The 16820-nt window shown below is 39.4% G+C and overlaps 1 protein-coding gene across 1 annotated transcript in view; it reads left to right on the forward strand.

Annotated features, from left to right (window-relative positions):
• The first annotated feature begins 2390 nt into the window (after nucleotides 1-2390).
• The window catches only part of wdr62 (WD repeat domain 62), a 188952-nt gene continuing 174522 nt past the window's right edge, over nucleotides 2391-16820 (forward strand). Inside the window, exons 1-2 of the mRNA XM_039770094.1 lie at nucleotides 2391-2570; nucleotides 6625-6716. Of these exons, the coding sequence (XP_039626028.1) occupies nucleotides 2391-2570; nucleotides 6625-6716 (272 nt within the window). The remainder of the gene's footprint in view (nucleotides 2571-6624; nucleotides 6717-16820) is intronic.

Consider the following 16820-nt stretch of genomic DNA (forward strand, 5'->3'; position numbering starts at 1 on the left):
AAAATGGGGTTAACATCCACTCTTGCATGGGTAAAAAATATCGTCGAATACCGATAATCTTGAAAAATACCATGATATAGAATTTTGGTCATACCACCCAGCACCAGTTCAGTGCCTCTCGTAATGTTTGGGACAAGGACACATTTTTCCTGGATTTCCCCCTCTGCTCCACAGTTTAAAAATACAAATCAAATAATTTGGACATTGTGATTAAAGTGCACATTTCAGACTTTCATTTAAGGGAATTTGCAGACATTTTGGTCACTCAACACGTTTTCTGTACTAGCCCTGCCCGACCCCCCCTTTTCAGGGTACCATAATGTCTGGGACAGTTGGCGTCACAGGTGTTTGTGATTCCTCAGGTGGGTTTCATTGCTTCATTAGACACCTCGGCTTGCTTCTCCCCTTTGGAGTCTGATGTTGCCATTGTTCAGCATGAGGACATGAGATGTGCCAATGAAAGTCAAAGCAGCCGTTTATGTGACTGAAAAACAAGAAGAAAAGCATTAGAGACATCATCGATAAAACCTTAGGATGACTGAAATCAACTGTCACGAATATTATGAGGAAGAAAGAACACACTGGTGAGCGCAGTAATCACAAAGGAACTAGTAGGCCAAGGAAGACCTCCACTACCGAGGACAGAAGAATCCTCACTACGGTCAAGAACAGAGGTGGGCAATGTCGGTCCTGGAGAGCCGCACCGGCTGCAGGTTTTTATTCCAACTGAATTGCTTAATTAGAAACCAATCATTGCCAATCTCAGACCTTATTTAATTTTATGGCTTGTTAGTCTGCAATGTACGGAAGCGTGTTAGGGCCACGATGGGGAAAAAGAAAATATGGACACAGTGAAGGAAAAAAATCTAAATGTCGAGATTAAAGTCGATATATTTACTTTATTCTCGACATTTACATTGAGATTAAAGTCGACATGTTGACTTTATTCTCGACATTTCCACTTTATTCTCGTAGTTTATTTTGTCAATAGAATGTCGCAAACTAAACTTCATCTTAAAATGAATGTTTTCATTTGCTAGATTTTCTCAAACCCTGTCATAAATTAATGTAGCACATTAAATGCTTTGTGTTAAGTGTTCACCGACCCAGTTGTTAATCTCTACGCACTTCTTAAACTGACTTCCACTTGCACTGAGAGGCACCGGCAGCAATTGCCGACTTCATGATATTCCTACTCTATGAACATTCAGAATACTAAGATAAATGCTTTTTCACGATGAAATACATTAAAGCATGTATTAAACTTGGGTGGCGGGGGGCACGGTTGCACGGTGGCGTGGCTATAGTGCTGCTCCCTTGCATTAAGGGGTCCCGAGGTCTATGTTCAGTGTAGAGAACTTTATGGCAGGTGTGACGAGGCTCCAAAAAACTGGATATATGAATGGGTATCGCACTGGTGTAACTGGAATATCGTGTAAATGTTGGGTATGTGATCTGGTGGTCGGAGACACGAACGCGGAATTCAATGGATGTTCTTCTGAGCAGGCTTTCTTTATTGCATGCGTGCTGTCTCTATCTCGCGTACTAAACCCCCAGTTGCTATCCTTGCTTTTTCTTTCTCCACATAACCAATCACCGCACAATAAACATCTTTGTGAAAGTAAAGCTAGTTATAAATTAATACCTCATGAAGTTAATGTGTGGCGTTCGCAGCCGGCGCCTCTCAGTGCAAGAGGAAGTCAGCTTAAAAAGCGCGTAGAGATTAACAACTGGGTCGGGGAACACTTAACACAAAGCATTTAATGTGCTACATTAATTTATGACGGGGTTTGAGAAAATCTAGTAAATTAAACATTCATTTTAAGATGAGTGGAAATGTCGACTTTAATCTCGACATAAATGGCAAGAAAATAAAGTGGAAATGTCGAGACCAAAGTCAACATGTCGACTTTAATCTCGACATTTTAGATTTTATTTCTCTTCACTGTGTCCGTATTTTTTTTTTTTTCCCCCCCGCTCTGGCCCTAATACGCTTCCATAGCAATGTAAGGTTCTTATATCGTAGATGGTTTCCTTTCCAAGGATATCATACAAACGATTTAAAGCCTAAAACCTAATTTTCAGTCTGTCACATTTTCTGGTACGCGTTTTATGAAATCAAACAGACACAGATGTAAATGGAAATGAGCTAGATGGAGAACTGCTGGCTGCTTTGTCTTTTGCATCATACTGCTAATAAGGAGCCATTAAAGCACTAAATGCAGCAGTTTAAGATTGAAATTCCTATTAAATGTGGGGAACCTGAACAAGTGAGACCACTTAAATGAAGCATCAAAATGTCACTTGAGCAGTAAGGGATTCCTCAACAATAATTGACTTGTCATTAAGAAACTGGGTCTGCAGCCACTGCGACTCTCCGGGACCCCGACATGCCCACCCCTGGTCAAGAAAAAGCCCCCAACACCTGTGTGACAGATCATACACAGTTTTCAGGGGGCCGATGTGGACATGTCAGAGATGACTATCACCAGAAGACAGCAATGCAAGATGAACACCACAGAAACAGGAGGACCAGATTACAGTTTATGAAGGAGCCTGCAGAATTCTGGGTAAAGGTGTTGTGGACAGATGAAACAAAGAGGAAACTCATCAGAGTGATGACAAGAGCAAAGTCTGGAGACCAAAAGGAACTGTTCAAGATCCAAAGCAAACCACCTCATCTGTTAAACACGGTGCTTGGGGGTGTTGTGTCTTGGGCATGTACAGCTTCCACAGGTCCTGACTGGCACACTTCTCTTCATTGGAGGAACTGCTGACAGCAGACGCACAATGAATTATGAGGTGTGTAGAAACATCTGACCTACTCAAGTTCCACTAAATCTCTCTAAACTCAGTGGACGGCACTTCATCCTCTAACAAGATGAAGAGCCAAACAGAGTGCTGAGGCAACACAGGAGTTTGTCAGAACTAAAAGATGGAACATTTTTGAATGGCCAAACCAGTCACCTGATTTAAATCTAACTGAGCAGGCCTTCCATATGCTGAATGGAAAAATTAAGGAGACAAGACCCCGAAACAAGCAGGAGATGAAGGTGGTTGCATTAGACGCTTGGCAGAGCAGCACCAGAGAAGACCTTCAGCACCTGCTGATGTCTGTGAATGGCGGACTTCAAGCAGTCATTTCATGTGAGAGATACATGAAGTTCTAAATATGACTGACGGCTTTAATAGACCTGCCAACGCTGTGTCCAAACATTATGGTGCCCTGAAATGGGGGGCCGTGTAGAAAAAGTGTTGGTGTATGTAAATGAAAGTCTGCAGTGTGCACTTTAACTACAATATCTGAGTTGTGGAGCAGAGGGGGAAATCCTGGACGAATGTGTTATTGTCCCAAACATCATGGAGGACACTGTATGTAAGTATAAAGAAACTTGTAAGAAAGGTTTGAAAACGCGTGGTGCTGTTCTGTTTTTTGGCTCTACAGATTTCTTTGAATGGTTTAGTTAAAGAGAGGAACTTCTTGGCATCCAAACTTGTATTTGTGCAGTCCCTTGAGAACAGTCCTTGACTATTGAAGCCGCTCTAAATGTTTCATTCTTGTGTCATTGGAGATAGCTTATATATTTATTTATTTTTTGGCATTTTATACTTTTACCAGTAACGGCGTACTGCAAGATAACGTGCCCTGAATACACTTGACTTGAGTATTCCTCGTTTTCATCCTCTTTCGCTGTACGTTTACTAGGGATGCACCGAAATGAAAATTCTGGGCCGAAAACGAAACCGAAATATTTGGATGCACTTGGCCGAAAACCGATACCGAAACCGAAAATGGCTTCATTAAAAAACCTGTTTAAAATATTTTCTTTTTGTTTGTATTAAAAAAACTACAAATTAAGCAATCAAACTTTTATTGATAATAAATAACAGTAATAAGGCTGTTTAACAATAACAAAACTAAATAAAATTTCTCTCTGTAACAAAATTGTGAAAAAAAAAATGCTAGCTGCTTTTTTACTTCAATTTTAAATTACTGTACCAAACAATAGTGCACAAACAGAAGAAAAATAAATAAATCCAACCTCTTACTGTAAACAACATAACTATACACACTAAATTGGTCTGCTTTTAATTTAAGCAAAAGAAGCAGGTTTATCTTTATGAACAAAAGTTTTTCAGTTTTCTGGCTGAAGACACAGTTCCTCTTCTCATGAAGAACATACTGCACTGAATAAAATCACTCAGTCTGTGCTAGCTTTTAGTGCCTTTACGAATTGTGCAAAATTTTACCTGCATTAAACGTTTTACTTCAATTTTAAATTACTGTGCAAAACAACATTGCAATAACAGAATAAATAAATCAAACCTTTAACTGTAAACAACATCAAATTATCCTGCTTTTATTTTAGCAAAAGTGGCAGATTTCTCTTTATGAACAAAAGTTGTTCAGCTTTCTGGCTGGAGAGACGATTTCTGTTCTCATCAAGAACATGAGATGCTGCACTGAATAATCTCTCACTGTCTGTGCTGGTGCTTGGGGCAGATAAGTACTTGCGCGCAGTCCATGCAAGCAAAGGAAAGTGATCTTTGTTCGCGCCAGTAGTCAAGTGGATTGTCACTTCTGCCAATGGGTAGTTCAGCTAGATAGGTTGCTACTTCTTGTGAGGCTGCGCTTGCTCTTACACCGCTGTGGGTTGGGGCGCTTTCCTGTAAAATTTAGTCAAACATATCAAGCGAAGGAATGTCGCCTCATCACTTATGCGTGACCGTTTCTCAGGCACAGTTTGCTCTGTTCTCCCCGTCGCGGCTTGTGCTTCACCAGAGGTTTAAAGAGCCGTATGCTCTGTTTGCACCATTTCGCGTACATCCTGCCTTTTCTCATCGTCAAAGTAATGGTCTTTAAAGCGTGGATCTAATATTGTTGCAATGCCGTAAAGAGGGTTGGACTCAATGTCTTGGAAGCGTTTGTTAACAGCCTCCAGTAGAGTTTTTTTAGCTGTTTTTACGCCATGATCTGTTTCGCCTCTTTTCCAAGCAGGCTTCAGTGCTGCGATCAGTGGAATAACTTCAGCAACAGGCGCTTGAGCTGAGCTTATTTTGGTTAACTGTTCGAACGGGGAGAAGAGAGACAATGTTTTCCACCAACATCCACTGATGTGCACTCAAAGTTGCTGACAGGTCGTGATCTGTCATGTATGCAGCTAAAACCCGCTTCTGTTCAAGTAATCCTTGCAACATATAGTATGTACTGTTCCAGCGAGTGGCCACGACTGAAAACGGCTGGTCATCTAAAGCAATGAATTCCATTACTTTCTCTGCTATGTCACGTGCTTTAGCACTGTCATTTGCAAATTTCTTAATTTTTAGAAAAATGTGGCTTAGTTTTAACCAACGTTGTTTGACGGTATTCCTCAAATTCAATTGCGTGTCTTGACTTAAGGTGGTGTATTAAACCTGTAGTCGAAAATGTCTTTGCTGTTGAACCCCCTCTTGAAACTTTTCCAGAGCAAATGTTTCATATTGCAACTTTGCTGTCCTCATCTGAAACTTTGAAGTGCTTCCAAACCGCCGACATACTCCGTGTTTGATGCGTAATGACAGCGAACGAGACGGGAGGATGGGAGAGGCGTGGCGACAATTTCGGTTTTTATTTTCGGCGTTTTCTTACGTTTCGGCCGAAACCGATAATGCTATTTCGGCCGAAAATTTTCGGCGGCCGAAATTTCGGTGCATCCCTAACGTTTACCATTCATTTGCTCAGAGGTTGATGCCCTTGTTCCTTCCTGAGCAGCTCTTCTTTTCTCCACCCTAGCGGCCCGCTTCTTTTCTTCTTTCGTCGACATCTTTTCACGTTAAAACTGATTAAGTCAGCGTTTCTGTTGCAGTTACTTAGTACGTTTTCCTTCATTTTTCACTAAAGTGGACACTTAACTCTTCAATCGGCCTCAAGAGTGAATGAAAATATGAAGAGGTAGGGGAAGTGACAGTGAAGGTGGTAGGGATGTCCCACACGGCCGCCCTGCTGGCCACAGCCAAGAGTTGATTCTACAATAAAATAAAAAACATAAAGGGGTCAATCATCACCCTGAAAGCGGATAGTAGATGTCACGTAGTATATGTATACCAAATTTCAGGACAATCGATCAAACGGTTTGCGAGCTACAAGTGATTTAAAAACCTGGACAGACAAACGAACAGCCACGGTAGCGTATTATATATAAAGAAAAGATTGTGAGGTTTGGTAGAATTGGATTAACTGATTTTAGTGATGATGTTAAATGCTCCATCCATCCGTCCGTCCTCTTCTGCTTATCCGAGATCGGGTCGCGGGGGCAGCAGCTTGAGCAGAGATACCCAGACTTCCCTCTCCCCGGCCACCACTTCTAGCCCTTGCAGGGGAATCCCAAGGCGTTCCCAGGACAGCCGGGAGACACAGTCCCTCCAGCGTGTCCTGGGTCTTCCCCGGGGCCTCCTCCCGGTGAGACGTGCCCGGAACACCTTACCAGGGAGGCATCAGATGCCCGAGCCACCTCATCTGACTCCTTTCGATGCAGAGGAGCAAATGCTAACTTGTTAAATGCTCACTTCTTTTAATTTGATTCATAGTACTTGAGGATAACGGCTCTCCTTGGGGCTAATAGGCTTCATCTTTTTATTTCATAGGTTACATTGGAGAAGGTTCTTGGTGTCACAGCATCTAGCAGCAGTGGACTCGCCTGTGATCCCACCACCGGCCTGGTAGCCTACCCCGCAGGGTAAGTGCAGCGCTACTTCCTATCATAATGTCGATGTCTTATGCTTTGTTAAATTCAGGGACGGGACTGGGGAATGTGGACTTAAATTGATTTTGTGGTTATTTTGAACCATTGTGTTCAATACTTCTCAGTATATTCAGCAGCATATAGATGTGTATATACACCTTTTCTATGCAAAGTCTTAAAGCTGGTATATTTGCATACAATGTAAAATATTTGCAAAGGAATTTTTCAAAATTTCACAGTTTGAGTAGCTACACCTCAAAGAAACATCAGAATTAAGACATTTTTTCATTTCATTTTTGATTTCTGTTTGTACTTATTTTTGAGTTTCATTATATGCATTGTGATGCAATAATACACCAGACATCATAAACGTTTGGGGCAGCCACTCATATAATATGTCCTGGCTACAATAAATAAATAACATTTTATTTTTATAGCACATTTTCATATAAACAATGTAGCTCAAAGTGCTTTACATGATGAAGAAAGAGAAAAGAGACAAAGTAAGAATTAAAATCCGAGAACACTAATTAGCATAGGATAAAAGTAAGGTCTGATGGCCAGAGAGGACAGAAAAAACAAAAAAAAAAAACAAAAACTCCAGATGGCTGGAGAAAAAATAAAATCTGCAGGGTTTCCAAGGCCACGAGACCACACGGCCCCCTCTGGGCATTCTACTTGACATCAATGATCAGCCCTCATTGTATTCAGGGTTCTCTTGGAAGGACTTGATGGTGACAGTCATGTGGACTTCTGGCCTTTAATCCGTTAATGCAGGGACATCACGGTGCTTTGATCAGATGGTGTTGGCGTAGATCGCCACCACAGAAAACCAGAAAAAGTCAGTCAACAGTTACCGCTAAATTCTTTACCTCTGTCTTGACTTTTAAACCTAATGCGTCAAGTTTATTTCTAATAACCTCATTATATCCATTATTGCCTATCACTAAAATTTCTCTTTTTTTCATTATTTAGCTTGAGAAAATTACTATTCATCCACTCAGAAACACAAGCCAGGCATTGTGTTAGTGAAATAACAGTGTCGGGGTCATCAGGTGCTATTGATAAATACAGTTGTGTGCCGCCAGCATAGCTGTGCTAGTTCACGTTATGCCCTGAGATAATCTGACCTAACGGAAGCATGTAGATCGAAAAGAGCAGCGGACCCAGGATAGAGCCTTATGGAACACCATATAGGATATCAGGGGTCTTTAAAGTATAATTACCACAACTAACAAAGAATTTTCTGCCTGCCAGGTAGGATTCAAACCAATTTAAGACCCTGCCAGAGAGGCCCACCCATTGACTATGGCGATTTCTAAGAATATTGTGATCAATGGTATCTAATGCAGCACTCAGATCTAAGAGGATGAGAACAGATAAATGGCCTCTGTCTGCATTTATCCGCAAGTCATTGACTACTTTAACGAGTGCCGTTTCTGTGCTGTGATTTGTTCTAAAACCCGACTGAAACTTAGGGTTTAGGTTTATTGAGGTGGTCATTTAACTGCATAATGGCTGCCTTCTCTAGGATTTTACTTAAGAAAGGCAGGTTAGAAATGGGTCTAAAATGTTCAAAAACAGAAGAGTCGAGATTATTTTTCTTGAGTAGGGGTTTAACTACAGCAGTCTTAAGACAGTCTGGGAAGACCCCCGTATCCTGACGAGTTTACAATGTCAAGAACATTATCAATTAGCACGCCCGATACTACTTTGAAAAAACTTGTTGGTATTGGGTCAAGTATGCAGGTTTTAAGTTGAGAAATTATTTTATATAAATTGGGTAAATCTATCCTGGTGAAAGAATTTAATTTGTTTGTGACGGAGTACTGGGGCTTAGGAGGCTGTGCAGTGTTGGGGAGATGTACTATGTTATTTCTAATATCATTTATTTTTTGATTGAAAAATACAGCAATAGCCACACAAGTGTCACTGTAAGTATTTAGAGGCATTCCATTGAGTGACCCGGCTTAGCAAACGATCAGTCGTAGAGAATAAGACTGGGATTACTAGCATTGTTATTTATAATTCTAGAGAAATAGCAGCACCTCTTAAGACGGACAGTGTTGTTGTATTCTATTATTTTAACCTTCAATATCTCATAGTGGATAGTTAGTTTAGTTTTTTTCCATTTATGCTCAGCACTACGGCATGTTCTCTTTAAATCAGACACTCTTTGGGTCTTCCGTGGTATAACAATGCTAGGAGAGTTTTTAACTGTCTCTTCAGGTGCGACTCTCAACAGCAGCTCTCACTTTAGTATTAAATTTTTCCACTTTACTATTTACATTATCCTCGCTATTGTAGTTAGCACTTCAAATGGACTGGTTGCTTAGAATGTTTTTAATTAAAATTTTGAAGCTGCTGATGTATCAAAGAAGTGTTTTTTAACAATATGTTTCTCGTGAATGTTTTCTATCATTTTTTCTGTATTGAATAGTAAAACAAAATGGTCTGATAGGCCAATATCAGTGATCTGCTTCACATCAATTTTTAGTCCTTTGGTAATTACTAAGTCTAATGTATGACCTGCTTTATGTGTTTAACGAGCTGTCTCAAATCAAGAGTCCAGGAGGTTCATGAATTCTTTTACTTTTGGGTCACACAGTTTAGCAATATGAAAGTTAGTCATCAACTATTAGGAGTGCGTCATAGTTCTTAATTATAATTGACACCAAGTCTTGGAATTCCTCAAAGAAAGACACATTGTATTTAGGAGGTCTATACACGGATAATACAAGAAAGTGAGAATCTCCATGAATAATAACGGCGAGATACTCAAAAGACTTGAATTTATTAAAATGGACATCTTTACACTTTAACCGGCTCGAGTAAATGTTTGCTAAACCGCTGCCTCTCTTTCCTTGGCGATCCGCACGAGTATAAATAAATGAATGTATTCTCTCACAGAGTTGTTCACCACACTGGGTCCAAAGCAGAACTTAAACAAAGGCAAAATGGTGGTTTTAAAAGCCCGTATAGGAAGTGACATCATCCTGGGGGTTGGAACAGGAAATGACGTCATTAAGTCCGGAAATGAAAGTGACATCCTCCAATGCACCAGAACCAGAAGTGACATCATCAAAGATTAAGCTTGGCAGGATTTCCTGGGAAGGGTTTGCAAGGAACTGAGAAAAACATTCAGTGCAACCTGCCACCCCCCCTTGGTCTGCGGTTGTATTACAATTGCTTGAGCCCTTTAGCTGCCTCCTACTCGCACGTGTGTGACAGTATTAAGTTTCTTGTGTACTGCTTTATTGACTTTTGCCGCACCAAGCGGCTAAGTAAAAGACAGGATCAGTTATGGGGCTCTCCTGGAGGTAGTACTGTAGAGGAGAAGATAATGAAGACAAAATGGGGTACCATTATGAACAATTCTGTACATCTTCCCTGTGACACACTAACACTGAGGACACGCGGCCAACAAATATATTTTATATTTACTAGGTGTCCTCCGCCTGCGTAGTAGTAAAACGTGACAAACTTTTTAAAAATTAATTTACAAAAAAAGTAGTAATTTTATTGAGAAAAATTTATATTCATAGCTTTTGTATCCGAGGGCCTCTTCATATACCATATTTTTGGTTTTGCTATCTGGGACGAGAATGTAGCTGTGATCTTTTTGCCAAAAATGAAAAAATTTGGCAAGATATGTCTGGCCTATCGGAAGATAGGTACGCCCCAACGTCAAACGTTGGCACTGTATCTGATCGTGTTCAGCTCTAACGGGAGAGAGTCCCCCACGTGGGGAGAAGAGCATGTAGCTGTGATATCTCTGCCAATGAGCAGCTACCCTCTAAAACACACGTAGTTGTGATCTCTCTCTCTCTCAAAAACATCAAACGTTACTCCTTAACAATCTCTAGATGATGTCTGCTGAACAAACCGGTATCACTAGCAAAGCGGAGTAAAAGTGCACTCCAACACATGGCGAGAGATACAGCGACTCGAACAGAGGCTGGTGAGTGAATGAGGCAGGCTTTGCCCGGCTCCCTACTCTTGAGGTCCCACCTCACCCTCCACCTGTCTGTCGGATTCACACAAACAAATTCAGTCCCGCAAGTGAACTATGATATTTAGCGAAATGACAGAAGTCGCAAAATCACCCAGAATGTTCAAGCAAATGATAGAAAAAAAACCCAATCTAAATCCGTTAAGTAGTTCTCTCATGAAAAGCAGACAGACAGACGTTGGATTTTAATATATAAAGATATATCTTTGGACGCTCAGCCAACAGATTATATATTTTATATTTTTTTTATATTATATATGTATATGTCAAGAAATGTCAAGACACTGGGACTGCCAAGTCAGAAGTTTACTTTCATTTTAATTTTCTTTTTTAGTCATTCTGGTATGTATTCATAGCAAAGTGTGTGTGTGTCTGTCTGCTTATTTGAAGGGCTTGTGGACAAGTAAAGTGCCATCCATCTCTCCAACCATCTATGTCCAACATCTTTCCTCCCTCGATGACATCGGTGTCTACCAACCAGTAAATGTGACGCCCTGTTGTCTGGTTTTTATATATATCTATATCTATATATCTCTCTATCTATCTCTCGATCTCTATACTGTGTGTGTGTATATATATATATATATATATATATGTATGTATATGTATATGTATGTATATATATATATATATATGTGTATATATATATATGTATATATATATATGTATATATATATGTATGTGTGTGTGTGTATATATATGTGTGTGTGTGTGTATATATATGTATATATATATATGTATATATGTATACACGTGTGTGTGTATATATATATATGTGTGTGTGTGTATATATATATATATGTATATATATATATATATATATATATATATATATGTATATATGTATATATATATGTATATATATATATATGTATATATATATATATATATATATATATATATATATATATATATATATATATGTATATATATATGTATGTATATGTGTATATATATATGTATATATATATATATGTATATATATGTGTATATATATGTATATACAGTGATCCCTCTCCATATTGCGCTTCGACTTTTGCGGCTTCACTCTATCGCGGATTTTAAATGTAAGCATATCTAAATATATATCACGAATTTTTCGCCGTTTCGCGGCTTTCTGCGGACAATGGGTCTTTTATTTTATGCTACACGCTTCCTCAGTTTGTTTGCCCAGTTGATTTCATACAAGGGACGCTATTGGCGGATGGCTGAGAAGCTACCCAATCAGAGCACGTATTATGTATTAAATAAAACTCCTCAATGATGTACGATATGCTTCCCGCGCGGTGCTTCGCACACTTAAAAGTTCTATCAGCCCGTATTGATTTTTGATTGTTTGCTTTTCTTTGTCTCTCTCAATCTCTGACATTCTCTGCTACTGACGGAGGGGGTGTGAGCAGAGGGGCTGTTTGATTAGAAGATACGGACGCTCCTCTAAAAAATGCTGAAAGACTATCTTCACATGGATCCCTTCATTGCGACCGCTTTATCGCGGTGCTTCGCAAACTTAAAAGCCCAACAGCACCTATTAATTTTTGATTGTTTACTTCTCTCTCGCTCTCTGACATTCTCTGCTCCTGGCGGCGCTCTTTTGAAGATATGTTTGCATTCTTTTAATTGTGAGAAAGAACTGTCATCTCTGTCTTGTCATGGAGCACAGTTTAAACCCTTGACTAAAGGGTGTTTCATCTCTAGAGGGCTCTAATAATGTTAAAAAAACGTATTTAGAAGGTCGTAAACCAGTTTTGTATGCTCTATGAAAATATTAGATTTATAAATAAAGAATCCTACTTCATGGAAATTCATTTATCGCAGTCGAGTCTGGAACGGATTAACAGCGATAAACGAGGGTTTACTGTATAACTGTGTGGAGAATATTTATAAACAGTGTGGGAGAGTTTCTAAGGGCTTAAAATATATAAAAATAAACATACAAACATAGGTGGAACGCATCTGGAACGCAACCCCCACGATCAAGGAGGGATTACTGGATAATTGACTGTTTCATCTTGTAGAGTCATGTGTTTTGTAGCGCTGGTAGAGAAAAAATTACATGTTTTGTTTTTCATGGACAATGAAGATAAAATTTGATATGATGCAAGCCAGTAATTACCAGGCAATTGATACAATACAATTTATTTTTTGTATAGCCCAAAATCATACAAGAAGTGCTGCAATGGGCTTTGACAGGCCCTGCGTCTTGACAGCCCCCAGCCTTGACTCTTGAGAAGGCAAGGAAAAACTCCAAAAAAAAAACTCTTGTAGGGAAAAAATGGAAGAAACCTCGGGGAAAGGCAGTTCATAGAGAGAACCCTTTCCAGGTAGGTTGGGCGTGCAGTGGGTGTCCAAAAAGAAGGGGAGTCAATACAATACACAGAACAAATGCTCAGTACAGTATAAAAATAAAAATATTACAAGTACAGAGCAGAATTCAACAGTAAATGATATCGCATAATAGGATTTGGATTTGTTCAGAGTCCTGGAGACCTCAGCCATCAAGCTGCCTCCGCCTATTGGCCATTCCACAGCTGAGACATCGCTGAGCAAGCCAATCTGATGAAAAGACTCCTCTACCCGATGATTCCTGTGATCCTCCATCAAAGATGACTTTACCATAGGCAGGCAGAACAACTTGGCAGGTGGGCTGTGGAACCAAATGTCACATTTGAGTACCATGAAGCGAAACAGAATTGGTGAGGGTCAGTAACAAATTCTAACAGTCAAGTTACTTATGTTTTAGTGCTAATGACTAACAACAGAGATGCAGTCTGTACAGTTAATCAGCAGCTCTAGTCAGGGTGTGCTAAACTGAAGTTGTGAGTCTTTGAAAGCTGAGACCGAAGGGGCATCTCTTATAGTAGCAGGCACACCAGCCCACAGTTTAGGGGCCCTGTAACTAAAAGCTCGACCTCCCATTGTTATTTTATTTATCCTTGGAATCCTAATTGATGCAGTGGTAAGGAGCTGCAAGGACAATTAAGGTGGTCCAGGACAATGAAAATTTTCACTGGCTTCAGGGATTCTACTGTTCAGTACCTCCACACTCCTTCATTTCCCTAGCTGTATACTAATTTGGTAATTCCTATCGCTATACTGTCCATCCATTCTCAATTTGTAAGTGAATTATAACAGATTCTGCAGTATTTGCTCATTTCCTATTCACAGGTAATAAACTAAATGCATAAGGAACTGACTGGAATAATTTCATACCTTACTTGTACAACATCCAAAGGACATTTGCAAAGCCTGTAATTAAAGTCCTGTAAATTCAGTTCATCCTAGTTTGTTTGAGCAAAACAATTACAAATTTAATCTAAACCGTTTTCAGTTGAAAAATTGAAGATTCTGCACACCAGAACATTAGCAATGATCAGTACACAGATGGGGCAAACAACGTGAAATGCTAAAGGAGGGCCCTGATGACTTCACGGTCATTTTACTCAACATCTCATTAAGAATCTGATCTTACAAATGATCAGCCCAGTGAATGTAGCAAATCATGACTTCCCTGTTTGATTCATGTTAGGATGTAATCAAGGGACAAAACCCTATAGCAGGGGTCCCAAACTCCAGTCCTGTACGACCACCTTGGCTGCAGGTGACCTGTTTTGCTGCTAATTATCTTCTTTTGAATTAAATGTAATTGATTTGCTCTTGAAGACTCAGACCCCTTAGTTGTTTCTTTTCCTTAATTAGCAGCCAAACAATACAGTAATGAGATAAAAAATGAGCCAAAACTCAAAGGTCTTAGGAATGTCGATCTGCTCAGGTCCTCTAAACATTTTAACAGAAAAGAGAAAATCAACAATTTTGTAAATGCCTGCTAATGCAACACGAGAGCAGCAACAAGCCAAAAAATTACAGAATGAGTTTAATTAACAACAAGAATCGGCACCTCATTAAGTAACTGGTTGGAGTGAAATTGGTTGGAGTTTGAGGCCCTGACTAAGTTGGTCTTCTGTTGGCCCCCTCACTTCACATTTCATTTCTGTTTGGATGACATTTAAGGAAAGAAACGAAGCAATTCAGAGGAATGATGAAAAAATTTAAGGGAAAAAGTCTTTAAAAAAAGGAGGTCAATTGAAATGAATTCACAAGAAGTTAATTTGCAGCACAAACAGGGCACTCATTAAAGAAAATGTTAGAATGAAAACCTGCTGCTATGGTGGTCCTCCAGGACCAGACTTGGCGACCCCCTGCCCTATTGCACAGTGCTTCTCAAACTTGGTTCTGGGGGACCCCCTATGGCTGCAGGTTTTTGTTCCAACCAACTTCTGTTTTTCATTGGACTCTTAGCCTAATTAAGTAAGTCATTATTTCCCAGTTCCTGTGTTTTGGAGTCAATATAGAAATTACAAACTAAGGTTGGTGGATTTTTATTAAAATGTAATAAGCAGTTATATGGGGTATATGTATTTTTTTAAGTCATTAACAGTATTTTAACCTAATTTTTATTCTGCTTTTCCAGGTGTTCTGGTTATTTAATTGATGATTGACTAATTAGCGGGTCTGACACTGAAGTCGCCGCTGCTTTCATCATCTGCTCTACTGGTTGTTAATGGTCACTATTAGATAGACACTTTATTAATCCCAAGGGGAAATTCACTTACTCCAGAAGCAGCACACTGATAAAGCACAATATTAAATTAAAGAGTGATAACAATGAAGGTATAGCAGACAATAACTTTGTATAATGTTAACCTTGGGGTTAAATGAAGGGAGCAAACTACACAGGAAAAGGGGAAAATAATAGTTTATAGCTTTAGAAAAAAATAGAAATATTTCTAAATGTGTTTTTCTGAATGCAGAATAAGAAGAGTAAAAAAGACCAGCTAATTAAATGAGATGAGTTGCTATCAATTATTATCACTGATTGTGAATCTGGTTGGCGCAAAAACCTGCAGCCACAGGGGGTTTGGGAAACACTGCTATAGAAAAAGGGTTAAGTGAAAAATAAATGACAAGGGAAACGTAAGCATTTACAGTGGGACGGGGGAGTGGGGGATGTCTTCAAATACCAGAATAAAGGAAGACAGCTCACTAAACAATGAGATCATCAGCATTTGGATACAATTAAGGGAGCCAACTCTACAGCAAAGGATACATAAAAAAAAAAAAAAAGAAAAGAAAATGTATGATTTAAAGCTCTGGGAAGGAATACAGATGTTTATGAATTACTTAGAAATATTTGTGGGACTGCTCACTAAACAATGAAATCGGTAAAAAAAAAATAATAAGAGCTAATGCACTGATTCTGAAACTGGTTGGAATGAAAACCAGCTGCCATGGGAGTTTCCCACTATAGCACTTGGGATCTTGCATGTGATGTATGCGTTTAAATTGCTGTGCTCTTGTAAAGCACATTGAGGTGGTGGTGGACAGAAGACGTTCTGCTGTTGTATTGGTGTGATGAGAGGCTGGTGGCTGTTTTGTCTTTAGAACATTAGAACACTCTAGACGTGAGCAGGCCATTCAGTCCAACAAAGCTCGCCAGTCCTATCCACTTGTTTCCTTCAAAAAAACATCAAGTCGAGTTTTGAAAGTCCCTAACGTCTTACTGTCTACCACACTACTTGGTAGCTTATTCCAAGTGTCTATCGTTTTTTGTGTAAAGAAAAACTTCCTAACGTTTCTGCGAAATTTACCCTTAACAAGTATTGATATGAGTATGATATTACTCTGCTTTCCCCTTTTGTATCTATACTAATAAAAGGCAAAGCCCTCACTCACTCACTGACTCATCACTAATTCTCCAACTTCCCGTGTGGGTGGAAGGCTGAAATTTGGCAGGTTCATTCCTTACAACTTCCTTACAAAAGTTGGGCAGGTTTTATATCGAAATTCTACACGTAATGGTCATAACTGGAAGCAGTTTTCTCCATTTACTGTAATGCAGATGAGCTTCAACGCCGTGGGGGCGGAGTTTCGTGTGACATCATCACGCCTCCCACGTAATCACGCAGTACATAGAAAACCAGGAAGACATGCATTATATAATTGAGAAGGCAGCGAAACAATAAGAAGCGAAAAGTGACATATACAACCATATTCATGAGTTCTGCTACTTGAAACAAAGCACGATGTAA

The sequence above is a fragment of the Polypterus senegalus genome, chromosome 11, assembly GCF_016835505.1.
Source record: "Polypterus senegalus isolate Bchr_013 chromosome 11, ASM1683550v1, whole genome shotgun sequence".
NCBI classification, from domain to species: Eukaryota; Metazoa; Chordata; class Cladistia; order Polypteriformes; family Polypteridae; genus Polypterus; species Polypterus senegalus.